This window comes from Rhinoderma darwinii, chromosome 7 (genome assembly GCF_050947455.1).
Source record: "Rhinoderma darwinii isolate aRhiDar2 chromosome 7, aRhiDar2.hap1, whole genome shotgun sequence".
Taxonomy (NCBI): domain Eukaryota; kingdom Metazoa; phylum Chordata; class Amphibia; order Anura; family Rhinodermatidae; genus Rhinoderma; species Rhinoderma darwinii.
Genome location: NC_134693.1, coordinates 95665410 through 95681035, shown reverse-complemented (window position 1 = coordinate 95681035; position 15626 = coordinate 95665410). Strand labels below are relative to the sequence as shown.

At 42.3% G+C, this 15626-nt stretch overlaps 1 protein-coding gene across 4 annotated transcripts in view; it reads right to left on the bottom strand.

Annotated features, from left to right (window-relative positions):
- The window catches only part of RANGAP1 (Ran GTPase activating protein 1), a 150494-nt gene that overhangs the window by 40980 nt on the left and 93888 nt on the right, over positions 1 to 15626 (bottom strand). For all 4 annotated transcript variants that reach the window (XM_075833713.1, XM_075833711.1, XM_075833709.1 and 1 more), the window contains one exon: positions 5694 to 5821. In XM_075833713.1, coding sequence (XP_075689828.1) covers positions 5694 to 5821 — 128 coding nt within the window. The remainder of the gene's footprint in view (positions 1 to 5693; positions 5822 to 15626) is intronic.

The window sequence follows — 15626 nt, the reverse complement described above, 5'->3', positions numbered from 1 at the left end:
TCCTTGGTCACACGTATTCGACCCGTATTGCACCAGTATTTACGGACCCGTGCCCGTAAATACGGGTCCGGTGTCACCAGTATTCCACCCGTATTTACGGGCAAGTTTTCGCTGCAAAATTGCACTGCACTAATCGGCAGCCCTTCTCTCTATCAGTGCAAGATAGAGAGAAGGGACCTCCCTATCCGTAGTAAAAGAAATTCATACTTACCCGGCCGTTGTCTTGGTGACGCGTCCCTCTCTTGACATCCAGTCCGACCTCCCTGGATGACGCGGCAGTCCATGTGACCGCTGCAGCCTGTGATTGGCTGCAGCGGTCACATGGGCTGAAACGTCATCCCGGGAGGCCGGACTGGAGGAAGAAGCAGGGAGTTCTGGGTAAGTATGAACTTCTATTTTTTTTACACGTTGATCTATATTGTGATCGGAAGTCACTGTCCAGGAAGCTGAAAGAGTTACTGCCGATCGTTTAACTCTTTCAGCACCTTGGACACTGACTATCCCCCGACGTCGCCTAGCAATGCTCCCGTAATTACAGGTGCACACACCTAGTCACCCGTAATTACGGGAGCCCAAAAGACTTCTATGGGACTGCCCGTGCCGTAATTACGGCCTGAAATAGGACATGTTCTATATTTTTAAACGGCACCTTCCCGTAAGCGTACGGGGAGGTACCCGTGGCCAATAGAAGTCTATGGGCCCGTGATTATGGGCGTTTTTACGTTCGTGTGCATGGGGCCTTATTCTGGCAGCAATTCTCTCAAGTATCTTCTTCTCCTCACAGTGAAACAATGTGTGAGGAGAAGAAAAAAGGCAGGAGATTTGCTGCCAGAAATTCCAAAATAAAAACAAATGTGATCACTGTGATTTCACAGCGATCACATGTTCAGGGACCATCAGATTGGTCCCTGATACACTGCCCACTGCCCAGAGCTGTTGATAACAGCGTGGGCACAGGTCTGTGTGCACGCGATTGCGTGCACACTGTATTTTACATAGAAATGCATGTGATCGCTGTGATTGGTTGTCACAGCGATCACATGTTCAGGGACCAAAAGATTGGCCCCTGACACTCTGCCCAGTGCCCATGGCTGTTAGCAACAGCCAGGGCACAGGGCTGTGTGCACGCGATCGTGCGTGCAGTCTCTGAAGTGCCGCCGTAATTAGTCTATACGGCGGACTTCAGAGACCCTGACCGCTGGCCGTTAAAACACAGCGGTCGGGAACCTGTTAACCTCCTCCCTAGGTCTGTCACAACTTACTAACTCTCCTACACATGAAGACCAGAGATGGTCTTCATCAGTCTCTGCTCGGTTTCTAACTTTAATAATTCTCCTCTCCCGCTCGCTGATCACAACCTGCTCTCCTTTACAATCAAAAATTCTCTGCCTCCACAGGACATGCCTACGTATCAGACATACAGAAATCTACATGCCATTAACATTCAGCAACTCATAGACAGTCTACAGTGTCCCTATCTCATCCCTCTCCTGTCCCAATCTGGCCATCCAACATTACAATTAAACTCTTAAAAATGCTTTGGATGAAGCAGCCCCCCCTACACTCCGAACCACCAGGCAAAGACATCCTCAACCCTGGCACATGCCTCAATCCCGCTTTCTTCAGCGGTGCTCGAGATGTGCCGAATGTCAGTGGAGAAAATCGCATTTGTCAGCAGACTTCCTTCATTACAAATATATGCTGAGAACTCACCTCACATATCCACACTATCTAATAATCCAAAACACCTGATACTTTTCGTTTCCTCCTTAGCCTAGAGTGCAGACGCCAATCACACTCTCAATGCCTGGCCACTTATTTTAATGTTAAAATTGACAACATCTGGCATCATATCTTCCAGTCCCCTAACATCGATCCGTCTCGCACTCCCACTTCTTCACATTCAGCATTTGACCCAATAACAGAAGAAGTCTCTAGGCTCCTTTCTTCTCGTCCAACTACCTGCTCTAGTGACCCTATCCCTGCTTGGATCCAATAGCCCAAATTAAATAATCAATATATGTAATATATACATACATTTCTCTTCATTCATGCCCAGCTTGTTTCACTGCACAGCGTGATCTCGCGAGATCACGCTGTGATGGGACTTCCTTCCACATGTTCTTCATCGGAGCCATGGAAGACTTAACAGACATCGCCTCTAGCCACTGCAGATTCCGATAAACGTCCTGGCACGGCTGGAGGCGGTGTATGTTGACTCTTACTTCGCTCCAGTGAAGGACCTGTGTTAGGAAGTCCTGTCACAGCGTGATCTTGCGAGATCACGCTGTGCAGTGAAACAAGCTTGGCTTGGATGAAGAGAAGTGTATGATGCGGATTGGTCAGCATCATACACTTCTCTTTACAACACCCACTTCGTAAAAAGTTAAAAAACGACAAGTTGGTCATTAAGAACTAAATTAGCATAAATCTAAAATTGCTCATAACTTGCTCAAAAATGATAGTATTAAAAATAAAAACCACTGCTGTTATCTACATTACAGCGCCTATCAGATTAGGTAGGAGATAGGGCACTTATAAACTGGTGACTGAGCCTCTTTAAAGCATGTAATAGGTCAACACATACATGGAGGAGAACGGTTACACAGAGGGGTGCATAAGCATATCAAAGGGATATCATACCCATAATGGATGCAGGGGAGAGAACACAGCGAACGTCCGCCCCAACGCGCATTTCGGCGCTAACGTCTTCGTCTGGGGGTGCTTTAATACTGCATACCTCATGTGCTCATACAGCATCTTTTTGCATTTATATATGGCTACTTTATTTTGGTCTATATAGTTCTTTTGGAGGGTGTTTTATCGGCACATTTTGTACCCGCTTTTTATCTGTTGGTCTATGGACTTTTCATTTTATTTATTGTGCATTATCATGTAATTCAATAAAGATTTATCTATTTCTTGTATACTTCCTGTCTTTATAGCATCTGTTTCTTGTAGGTTTATATAGAATGGTATTATGCTCAACGGAAAGATCGTCAATGTTAGCTAGGAGACCCATGGTGTCCCTCGTGTACAACGCTAGGGCTTCTACAAAATGTCAATATTCTATCAATATAGACACCAACGTTTTGCGCTAGTCCCGCTATTCCGGACACAATAGGGCCTCCTTTAAGACGAGTAGTGCCTTTGTGTACCTTGGGGAGTGCATAAAACATGGGGGCCTGTGATTTTTCTATAGCCATGAATTCATGTTCACCAATTTTTTTGCATTATTCAAAATCTGTAAGAGTTCTCCCCTATATTTGGCTGTTGGATCTTCAGTGAGAATTTCATAGCGGTCTCGATCATTCAATATGTTTAAACACATCTCTACATATTTCCCTCTTTCACTACTATGTTCCCCCCTCTTATCGGAGGCATTTATGATGATGTTACTGTTCCATTCCAAAGACGATAATGTACTATTCTCTTCTTTGGTTAAGTTCAATTGTTTTGTTGAAATATTGATCTTCACGCGGTCCTTAATGACCAGGTCCTGAAAAACATTGATAACAGAGACCTCTCCAAAGGTGGGTGGATTTTTACGACTCTTTAGTTTGCAATTTGTGAGGGGGCCTTCTCCTCTCGCTTTTTCATTAGAGGCTAATAGTTCTGCCAGATCTCTCTCACATGGCTGTTCTTCAGAACCGTTATCCCCAGTTCTCGACACTCTTTATTTTTGATTTTATACAATTTATGCCACTTGAGCTTTTTAGTAAATAGATTGATGTCTTTAGCCCAAGTGAAGGCATCAAAGGAAGTAGTGGGAACAAAGGAGATCCCCTTTCCAAGCACCGCAGCCTCCATGTCAGACAGAGCTCCTTCCGATAAATTAATGACTGTTAGTTTCCTTTCTTTCATCTTTGATTTTTCACTTTGTTCCGTAGATGGCTTTTTGAGTTTCCCTTTCGAAAAAAGGTGTCGTGTCCATGTTGAGTTCAGAATTTTGACTGGGTCCCTGTTGCATTAAATGGGCCCGAGTTTCTGACATGTCAGAAGTTTGTTAAACGTTTAGCTACACTTTAAAGGCTATGTACACATTTGAAATAGGCATTTGTATTATTAAAAAAAATGGTGAATACTTTTTATTAAAAAAGATTTAAACTTTTTGAGATACAGCTGCTTTGTATTCTCTTATACAGAACCGCTGTTTCGAAACGCTGAAAAGGTCAGCGGGACTGACGGGTTCAGTGTCAGCAAGTCCCGATCGAGCGGCTATCTATCACATCTCAGTTCATAACTTAGAGGTGATCGATTACATGTGGATCCAGCCCGCATTCACTAAACCTGTCAGTCCCGCAGACCTAACAGACACGGGGCTTAGCGCACGATACAGCTGCTCTGTAAACAGAATGCAATTATTATTAAAAAAAATAAAACATTTTTGTAAGGTATATTATAGCCTGTAATAGGAGTACAAAAGATAAAAGACCTGAGGGCCTTCATTAGGACCTCAGGCTGCTATGCCAACCATCAGTACCCCGCAACCGCATCAGATGGGCTTTAAGAGGGGGTCGTCCTGTTTCTAACGCTTTAAGTCCAACGGTTGCTATTGTTCGTGACATCTAAGGGGTTAAACTAGCGGGATCGCGTTCCAGCACGATCCCATTCGTTACAGTGAAATGACGGCTCCATACTTTCCCTACTCGGCTATGATGTAGATATACGTCGTGAAGGGGTTAAAAACATTGCACGGAGAAACCACTGTTTTAACCATTTATGAGTATCTTATAGATTAAACAAACTCACACAAAGAAAAGCCATCAACGCCTGTGTGGAGAGGGGAAGCAGGAATCACAGGCTCTCTCTACATTTTTTATTTTACATGAAAAAAACGCAATCAAAATCATAGAAAGATATATATTACCAAATTCCATGACTCCCCTTCTATCATATGCTATCCGATGTTCACACAGGTCAGATACGCTGTGTAAAAGTGCACAGTTCATCTGACCTAGAACCCGCAGAGAATTCCGGCCAAAAGACCCAACCAAATTGTGGTGCAGATTTTCATCTGGAATTGCCACTGCGGAAAACTGGGACCAGAGGGACGCATCGCTATGGCAATGACAGTAAAGGTAGGCATTTCCTTTTTTTTCTGTTCTATGCAGCCCGGACTCCTGTGATGACGCTGCAGCCCACGTGAAAGCTACAGCAGTCACATGGGATGAAACATCATCCCAGGAAGCCAGCAGCACTGAGAACAGCCAAGTGAACAAGGAGCCGTTGCTATTACAATGCCGGGGAAATATACTTTTTTTTTTTAGCTTTGCGTTGAAATCGCAGATTTTCCGCTGCAAAATTTGCAACATATACTATTTGTTGCAGCTTTTATCGCTACAAAAGTGCAACGATTCCACTGAATAAATTAACATGCTACAAATTAAAAATCTGCACTGGTATTCAACGTTTTCTCAGAAGATTTTTTCTGCAGCGTCTGGATGAGATTTGTTCAAATCCTAATGGGAGAACATGGGTCTCCTAACCCCATTCTGCTAGGCAGGGAGCCAGGTATCTGCATCTTGGCAGACAGTGATTCTAGCTTCTTCTATATTTACAATTAAACTTGAAAATAATTTCACAGTATTTATACCTCTTATATTCATGTTTGTACCTTAAAAAAAAAAAAAAAAAAGCTAAAGCAACAATAATAAAAAAAACACACGTTACATTCCTGTATATAATCTCACCTTGAGATCAGGCTTTTTTTCCAAGGACTTGGCTATGGCTTTAGCTGCTTCAACACCCACAGTGTTGCCTTCAAGACGCAATGCTTGAAGTCCTTCGTACCTATCAATCTCTTGTATGACCTCCTTTGCTGCAAGTGGATAGAGAAAACAATTCAAAATATTAAAATGTAGCAGAAACAAGACCTATGAATAAGGGCCCTTTTACACTGGCCAATTATCGGGCAAACGAGAGTTCACAGAAAGCTCCTTCCCGATAATTGCCCTGTATAAACAGGGCAACGATCAGCCGATGAAAGAGTAAAACGTTAGCTGATTGTATAGTCTGATATATGATCATTGTCGGCAGAACATCTCCTTGAGTAAACAGAGACGTGCTGCCTGACATGATAGAAAAATACGGGGACGATATACTAGCTCCTTGTGAAAGGAGAAAACTAGCGCCAATCAACAAGCTGTCTCGTTCATCGGCCCACGTCGTTGTAAAAGTACCCTTAGGCCTGATCCACACGAGCGTATTTTACGTTTGTGCTACGGACGTTAAAACAACGGCCATCACACTGACCTATGTAATTCAATGGGGCTCTTCAGACATGCCTAGTTTTTCATGCAGCGCGTATTCGCTGCGTGAAGCCTAATGCAGGTCTTTTTGTGCATCACCCAGCCCATTGAAGTCAATGGATGCGTGAAGACATTATCTGTGTGCTCTCTGTGTTTTTCACACACCAGTTGCTAAAGAAATGAGGGGTAAAAAAACACAGTTTTTTTTGCGAGTGTACAAAACGCATAACACATGGACATATGCACACAAAAACGCAGATGTGCACCTTACACTAGTGCTACACGGAACTGCAATGCAAGAAAAACGTAGCGTTTATTACATGCGCAAAATGGACACGTTCGTGTAAATATAGCTTAACACTGTAGAAGCTCTGTATAGTGACATAAATAAATAAAAAAAACTACATTTCGATAGTGTGGCTCAGAGAGCTTTTTGATAAAGTTAACAAGCTGTGTACCAAAACCGGGAACAGATCATAACAGAGGGAAAGCGGGAATCTGCTGCTGTTTAAAGATACAGGGGGAATTTATCAACATTTCTACGCTACTTTTCTGGCGTGCAAAAGTAGCAATTTGCGGCTTTGCCCTTTTTATGCCTTCCTTGATACGGTTATGAAAACTAGATGTGGCTTACTAAAAAGAGGTTGATAAACTGGTAATAAATACTGGTAGATAAAATACACACCTAATAGTGTGTTTTTTTTTAATGCGTTTTTAGGTGCGGTTGTTACATTTTGATGCGGAAATAGGTGCGATTTAATGCTGCGGATTTTGGTGCTTTTCTTTTTTAAAACTAGTCAGATGCAGTTCGCAAGCCGAAACGCAAGATAAATTGACATGATGCAAAACTTAAAATCCGCACCGAAGGTTAATTTATGTGCAGAAAAAACTTCTGCAAAACGTAGATGGCATTTCTTGAAATCTCTTCACTTTGCTGGCACTGTATTACGCTGCAGATCTGCCGCACAAAAATACACGCGGCATTATCCGCACGTAATACGAATCGTGTGCATTTGGCCTAAAGCCCTGTTTCCACAGTGCAGATTTTTTATACATATTGTAAGCCAAAACCAGAACAGGATCCAGGAGATCAGACCTATAAGTCCCTATTCACATGAGGGTTTCCCGGCCATGTGACGGCCGTACACAAAACGTCCGTCACACGGCCGCAGTAGGAACAATAGACTAGGGATGCACGATGCATCGAAACTTCGATACCGTTATTTCATGTATTTCGATACTAAGCTGTGCATGTAAGGAATGTAAGAGAGCAGGGCTGCGGCTGTGTAATACAGCCATTGCGCAGCCCCAGAGTCCTGACAAGTGTGCGCGTGGTCAGCAGGATGTGATGCGACCAGCGCTGCACTGAGTGCTGGCAATGAAGACAGAACATGGCGGGCGCACTGCAAAACACCCCCATGTTCTGTCTTCAGTGTCCGTGCCACCACTCATTAGTGCAGCGCCGGCTGCATCACCTCATGCTGACCGCGTGCGTACTTATTGTCCAGAGCGGGGCAATGGCTGTATTACATAGCCGCAGCCCCTCGGCGGAGATGAGATCAGAGGGGGAGATGCCCTTTGGATCGCGTCACAGGGTATTCCTGTATAAAATTTTTTTTACTGTGACGCGATCGAGGACCATACCATATTTTTTAGACGGAATCAATAGCGCAGTCGCTTGCGCTATTAATTCCGGTGGAAAAACGGAAACCTGCCGTAACGGTGACAAACGGAAACCATTAGCAATGTTTCAGTCACTATTGATATCAATGGTGTAATAGTGTCATATACCAATTTCCAAAAAGCCAAGACAAATGGACATTTCCAAATGAGGTGCCAAAAGTCTGCCTCATCTATGGCAATCAGATGTGGGAATTCTACCCATTCGATGCAGGCGTGTCTGGTGTATAATATACAACTGAATACGTTTATTACTTATTGCCGGAGATACAGACAAATGTGAACTCAAAATGTCATCTACGTCGTCTGGAGAAAGGTCTGGTATTTGTGTTTTCCACTTATCAAGCAACTGAAGCGGAGTGGAATTTATTCTGGCTGAGAGCAAATTGGTATACAAGGCCGAGATGAGACTTTTGGGGCCTTAAGATTTCAGTACAATAATGGGATATATATATATTTTTTTTAAATTGTTTTATTTAACCCCTTCCCGCATTTTCATGTACAGTTACGTGATGGTAAATGGTGTTTTAACGCATTTCTACGTAACTGTACGTGAAGGAGATGGAGCTAGCTCAAGAGCTGAGCCAGCGACATCACCGCTGGGTGCCAGCTGTATGTTACAGCTGGCACCCTGAGGTATCAGCCAGGACCGGAGCTAGCCCCCGATCTGGCCGATTAACCTCTCACATGCTGCATTCAATAGAGATCACAGCATGTGAGGAGTTTCTAGCCACCGGCACCCTAGCAACGTGATCGCTGGGTTGCCGGTATAAAAAGAACTAAAAAAAATATGCCAGAATTGCTGTTTTTTGGTCACCTTTCCTCCAAAAAAAAAGGATAACAAGTGATCAAAAAGTCACATGTACCCCGAAATGGTACCAATAAAAACTACAGCTCGTCCCGCAAAAAAACAGCCTTCATACCACTAAGTCTATGAAAAAATAAAATTGGTTAAGGCTCCAAAAAGGTCAGGAAAGAAAAAATATGCAGTTGTGCCGACCCGAGGGGAACATTTCCTGTTTCAAGTGGCGAATTATCAAGGCCCCTAAAATTAGGGAACCAGGAAGGGGAGGGCCCAAACAGATCTGCTGGAAGCGACCGCGCCCGTATTATACCAGGACAACAACACTTCCCAGCAAAATTCCTCAAACAGCAAAGGTGCGGAGTGTGGACCAAAAGGGGGATGAGGACATTTATCAGAGCGACACTGGCCTGTGCAGAAAGGATCATGTCACAGCGTAACACACATCTATGGATTATTTACTTTTTTTACCTCATTATTATACCACCTGACTATGCCCCTGATATACTCCGCCCGGCTTACATATGCCTCCACATTATAAAAAGGAGACACCAGTAAGACTCCAAACAAAACTACTACCAAGCAAAATCCACGCTCCAAAAGCCAAATGGCGCTACCTCCCTTCTGAACCCTACAGTGTGCCCATACAGCAATTTACATCGCCATATCCAGGAGAACCCTTCTAACAATTTTTGGGGTGTGTGTCTAAAGTGGCACAAGCTGGGCACGACATATTTGCCACTGAAACAGCATTTCTAGGGAAAAATTGAAATGTTCACTTTGCACCTTCTGCAGCGCATTTATTTATGGAAAAGACCTGTAGGGTGAAAATGCTCACAATACCCCTTAATAAATGCCTTGAGGGGTGCAGTTTCCAAAATGGGGTCACTTCTCAGCAGTTTCTTTTATTATTTCAAATCAGAGCCTCTGCAATTGTGATCCAATACTTTGTAAATTGCCAAATTAGGCCTTAATTTTACATGGTACTGTTTCACTCCTGAGCCTGGTCGGTTGTCCAGGAAAAAGATAAAGGCCACACGTAGGGTGTTTCTAAAACCGGGAACCACAGCATAATAATAACAGACCGGTCTTGTTATGGTGGCACAAGCTGGGCACCACATATTGGCAGATCTATGGAAAAAAATCCCATTTTCACTCTGCAACATCGAGTTCACACCAATTTCTGCCAATCACCTGCGGGGTTAATATGCATACCTTGAGGGGTGTAGTTTCCAAAATGGGGTCACTTTTGGGGGAGATCCACTGTTTTGGTCCCACAGGAACTTTACAAATACGACATAGCGCCCAGAAACCAATCCAGCAAAATCTGTACTCCAAAAGCAAATGGCGCTCCTTCCCTTCTGAGACCTACTCTGTGCCCAAACAGCAGTTTATGAACACGTATGGGGTATTGCTGTACACAGGAGAAGTTGCTTTATAAGTGTTGAGATGCTTTTTTTCATTTATTTGTTGAGAAAATGAAAAATTTTCAGCTAAAGCTACGTCTTATTGAAGAAAGAGGATTTTTTTTTATTTTCACTGCCCAATTCTAATAAGATCTATGAAACACCTGTGGGGTTAAAATGCTCACTACACCCCTAGATGAATTCCTCAAGGGGTGTAGTTTCGTGAATGGAGTCACTTTTGGGGAGTTTCCACTGTACAGGTACATTAGGAGCATTGCAAAAAAGTGACATGGTGTCAAGAAACCAATCCAGCAAAATCTGTGCTCCAAAAGCCAAATGGCGCTCCTTCCTTTCTGATCCTTGCCGTGTGCCCAAACAGCAGTTTATTATTACCACAAATGGGGTATTTCCGTACTCCAGAGAAGTTGCTGTACAAATGTTGGGATTCTTTTAATCCTTTATTTGTTGAGAAAATGAAAAATTTTGAGCTAAAGCTACGTCTTATTGGAAAAAAAGGATTTTTTTTATCTTCACTGCCCAATTCTAATAAAATCTATGAAACCGCTGTGGGGTCAAAATGCTCACTACACCCCTATGTGGATTCTTCAAGGGGTGTAGTTTCCTAAATGGAGTCACTTTTACGGTGTTTCACGGTTTTGGTCCCTCAGGGGCTTTGCAAATGCGACGTGGTCTCCACAAACCATTCCTGCTAAATTTGTGTTCCAAAAGCTAAAATGGCGCTCTTTCCCTTCTAAGCCCCGCCGTGTACCCAAACAGCCATTTATGACCACATGGGGGGTATTGCTTTACTCTGGAGAAATTGTTTTACAAATGTCGTGGTGCTTTTTCACCTTTAGTCCCTGTGGAAATTAGAAAGCATTAGCTAAACCTACATTTTCATTTTCACAGCCTACTTCCAATAATTTCTGCAAAAAACCTGCGGGGTCAAAATGCTCACTATACCCTAGATAAGTTCCTCAATGGTGTAGTTTCCAAAATGGGGTAACTTTTGGGGGATTTCCACTGTTTTGGCACCGCAAGAGCCTTTCAAACCTGACAAGGTGCCTAAAATATTTTCTAATAAAAAGGAGGCCCCAAAATCCTCTAGGAGCTCCTTTGCGTCTGAGGCCTGTGCTTCAGTCCATAAGTGCACTAGGACCACATGTGGGGCATTTCTAAAAACGTCAGAATCTGGACAATAGATAGAGTTGCATTTCTCTTGTAAAACTTTGTGTTAAAAAAAAATAAAAAATAAAAAAATACATGAAAAATGAATTCCTGCAAAAAAAAAAAAAAAAAAAAAAAATTTTAAAATAAAAAGTTTACAATTTCACCTCTACTTTTGCCTTAATTTCTGTGAAACATCTAAAGGGTTAAAAACTTTCTAGATGCGGTTTTGAATACTTTGAGGGGTAAAGATTTTAAAATGGTGTGACTTATCGGGGGTTTCTAATATATAAGGCCCTAAAATCCGCTTCACAACTGAACTGGTCCCTGTAAATATAGCCTTTTGAAATTTTCTTGAAAAAGTGATTAATTGCTGTTAAAGTTCTAAGCCGTGTAACGTTCTAGAAAAATAAAAGGATGTTCAAAAAACGATGCCAATCTAAAGTAGACATATGGGGATGTTAATTAGCAACAATTTTGTGTGGTATAACTGCCTGTCTTACAAACAGATACATTTCAATTTAGAAAAATGCCAATTTTTCGCTAAATTTTGGTGTTTTTTACAATCAAATACTGAATGCAAATTGTGTCAGTAACAAAGACCAATGTGTCACGAGAAAACAGTCTCAGAATCGCTTGGATAGATAAAAGCATTCCGAAGTTATTACCACATAAAGTGACATGTCAGATTTGAAAAAGGCCAAAACAGGCCTGGGTCCTTAAGGGGTTAAAAGTTGCAGACTGGATGAAATTGTGAACAAGAATGCTTCACAAATGCACAAAGAAAATAAGCCGTGTTACATCACAGGTATAAAAAAGTCACAAAAGTAAGAATACAGTCAGCAACATTTGAGTATTCTGCCATTTTAACAAATCAATAACAAAACCAACAAGAAAACCTGTTGTCTTTGCCGTCATAAAGCCAAAAAGGCAAAAGGATAGCACATGATAATGGATATAAGAAGCCTAGGAAGGACAGACACATATGTCTCAAGATGCGGGTTAAGGTTCAACCACGCCGCTCATATTGTATTACTGTATTTACAAGATCCTGAAATAGAGGGTGCGTTGTCAGCCATTCAGCGCATGGCAACTGCTTTTCTGGCCAAAAACAGTTTCTTTCAAGAATATACGCATGTAGTGTGGCCATATGTCCTCATCCAGGATGCCAAGTAAAGCGATCTTGGGGAAGTGGGTATAGAAGAAGGCAGGAGAGGAAGGCATAAACACATGTCCAAAAGGTAGAAATGTATGTATAGTACCACATAAGATGCCAGAAATCTGCATCTAGGCGATGACATGCCGTTATGGGTATTCTACCCATTCTGTGCAGTCTAATGGGTGTCAAATAGGATTGGTGTATAATATAAAGCTGAATTAGTTTATTATTAATAGCCAGGGAAACCAATAAATGAGAGCTGAACACAGCATCTCTATCATCCCGGGTAAGGTCTGGGATTTGTAATAACCATTTATCAAATAGGACCAGTGGTGTCGAAGTCATGTTAGAAGAGAGAAGACGAGTGTATAGTGCGCCTATGAGGCTTTTAGATCCCTGTGACCTTAATATACCAATAAGAGGATATTAAAATATAATACTATCATTGGGTGGAAACTGAGATTGAATGGCATGTCGGAGTTGGAGATATCTATACCATTGTAGGCGAGGGAAATTGTACGTTTCCTGTAAATGAGTAAATGTCAGAAAAGAACCCCCATCAAATACATCCCCAAGTCTCCCAATCCCTGCCAAAATTGAGGGTCTGGTATGTTGTGTAGGGATGGCAGTGTGGGATTATTCATAGAGGTAGATCCAGGAGAGTACCACTAAAACATAGCATGGTCTTGGCAGTACGCCACACTGCCAGAGCTGTTTTACGTAAGTGGAGTATTTCTGTAGGTCGCGTAACTTGAGGGTATTCCAAATAACTAAGCAGACTGTTTCCAGACACCAGGGAGGCCAAGTAATTGGTCGAGTCTAACAAAGGTTCAGCTAAAAACCAGTCTTTCATGCCGCGTAATTGACCTGCCAAATAGTAAGTGTGCAAGTCAGACAGTGCCATGCCTCCATCCGTCTTGGGCCGCTGTAGAGTAGTAAGTTTGAGTTAGATCGGGAGGCGCCCCAAACAAATGTAATAATTAAAGAGTTCAGGGAGCGGAAATATGACTGTGGGGCTGTGATCGGCATGTGCTGTAAAATATATAAACGTTTAGGTTGAACGACCATTTTAATCAGGTTGATGCGTCCAGCAATCGACAATGGCAATTTAGACCACAGTTAACCCCTTAATGACCAAGCCATTTTTTATGTTTTTCCATCGTATTATTCAAAGAGCTATACACTTTTTATTTTTGCGTCGACATAGCTGTATAAGGTCTTGTTTTTTGCGGGACAAGTTGTAATTTTTAATAGCACCTTTTTGGGGTACATAGAATTTATTGATTAACTTTTATTAACTTTTTTTTGGGGGGGGCGGGGGGGAATAGAAAAAACCCAGAAATTTCACCACACTTTTTTGCGTCCTAAATTTACGCCGTTTACCATCTGGTATAAATAACACAATAACTTTATTCAGCGGGTTGTAGTGATTGCAACGATACCAAATTTGTATAGTTTTTGTATGTTTTACTACTTTTACACAGTGAAAACACTTCTTCTCAAAATTATTTGTTTTTGTGTCTCCATATTTGAAGAGCCGTAACGTTTTTATTTTTTCGCCGATGAAATTGTAGGTGGGCTTTTTTTTTGCGGGAAGACTTGTAGTTTTTATCGGTATCATTTTGGAGTAGATGCGACTTTTTGATCACTTTTTATCACATATTTTTAAGGCTGGATTCAAAGAAAACAGCAATTTTTGCATTTATTTTTTATTTTATTTTTTACGACGTTCACCGTGCGGGTTAAATGATGTAATACGTTTATAGTTGGGGTCGTTACAGACGCGGCGATACCAAATATGTGTAACTTTTTTACTTTATTTTGTTTGTTAATAATAAAGCAGTTTGTAAGGGGGAAAAGTGGGTTTTTCACTTTCTATTAAACTTTTTTTTTTTAACTTTTTTACTAGTCCCACTAGGGGACTTCACTATGCGATCCTCCGATCGCATTTATAATACACTGCAATACTTCTGTATTGCAGTGTATTATGACTGTCCGTGTAAAACGGACAGGCATCTGCTAGGTCATGCCTCCGGCATGACCTAGCAGGCATTCACTGCAGGCAGACCTGGGGGCCTTTATTAGGCCCCCGGCTGCCATCGGAGAAACAGACACTCGGCGATCTTATCGCCGGGTGTCAGTTGGATGAGAGGGAGCTCCCTCCCTCTCTCCAAAACCATTCAGATGCGATGCACGCTATTCAGCACCGCATCTGAGGGGTTAAACGGGTGAGATCGATACTTATATCGATCTCACTCGGTCGAGCAGGGACACCCCCAGCCCTCAGCTGCCTCTGACGTAAAAAGTCTATGGCATCGGAATAAGGCCCATTAGTGACCGACGTAGAAACACTATGGGCCGGTCACTAACGGGTTAATTTCAGGCTGCCATGGGTCAATAATGGATCAATGGTTTCGTCCCTCACGCCATTATGGTCTAGTACAACAGCAATTCCTAAGTACGGAAATTTGCTTACCACTGCCAAACCACATTGGGACACAACCGGATATGGGATCGGATTAGAGGCTGTATACATAATAGCGGATTTTGGCCAATTGACTAAGCTCTGAGAAACCTGAAAAAACATCAAGTAGGCCGATAACATGGCTAAAGGACTCATTAGGATTGCGGAAGTACAGAAAAATGTAATCAGCATACAAAACCACCACACTGGTCTTCCCCTTCCATTGCACACCCGTGATTGTGGGGGTAGACCTCAATCGGATCGCCATAGCTTCTATAGTTAGTGCAAACAATGCTGGTGAAAGGGGACAGCCTTGCCTCGTTCCTCTGGCAAGGGGACAAGGAGTCAGGGGGGGGGGGGTGCCATTTACCACCACATTAGCCCTAGGAGATTTATATAATAGTTGGATCCAGGCTGTAAATTTGGGTCCAAAGCCAAAACGTTGAATGCAGGCCAAAAGAAACGGACATTCAACTGAATCAAATGCCTTTATTGCATCTAAGGAGGCAATAGCCCATGGCATGTTATATGTTTTGCCCACCTGTATGAATGTTTGAACCCTCTTAATATTGATAGTAGTAGATTTCCTGGGCATGAACCCAGTTTGATCTGGATGTATAATTGTCAAAACGACCAGATTGAGCCTCTTAGCAAGGATTTTAGTTAAAATTTTATAGTCTACATTAACTAAGGAAAT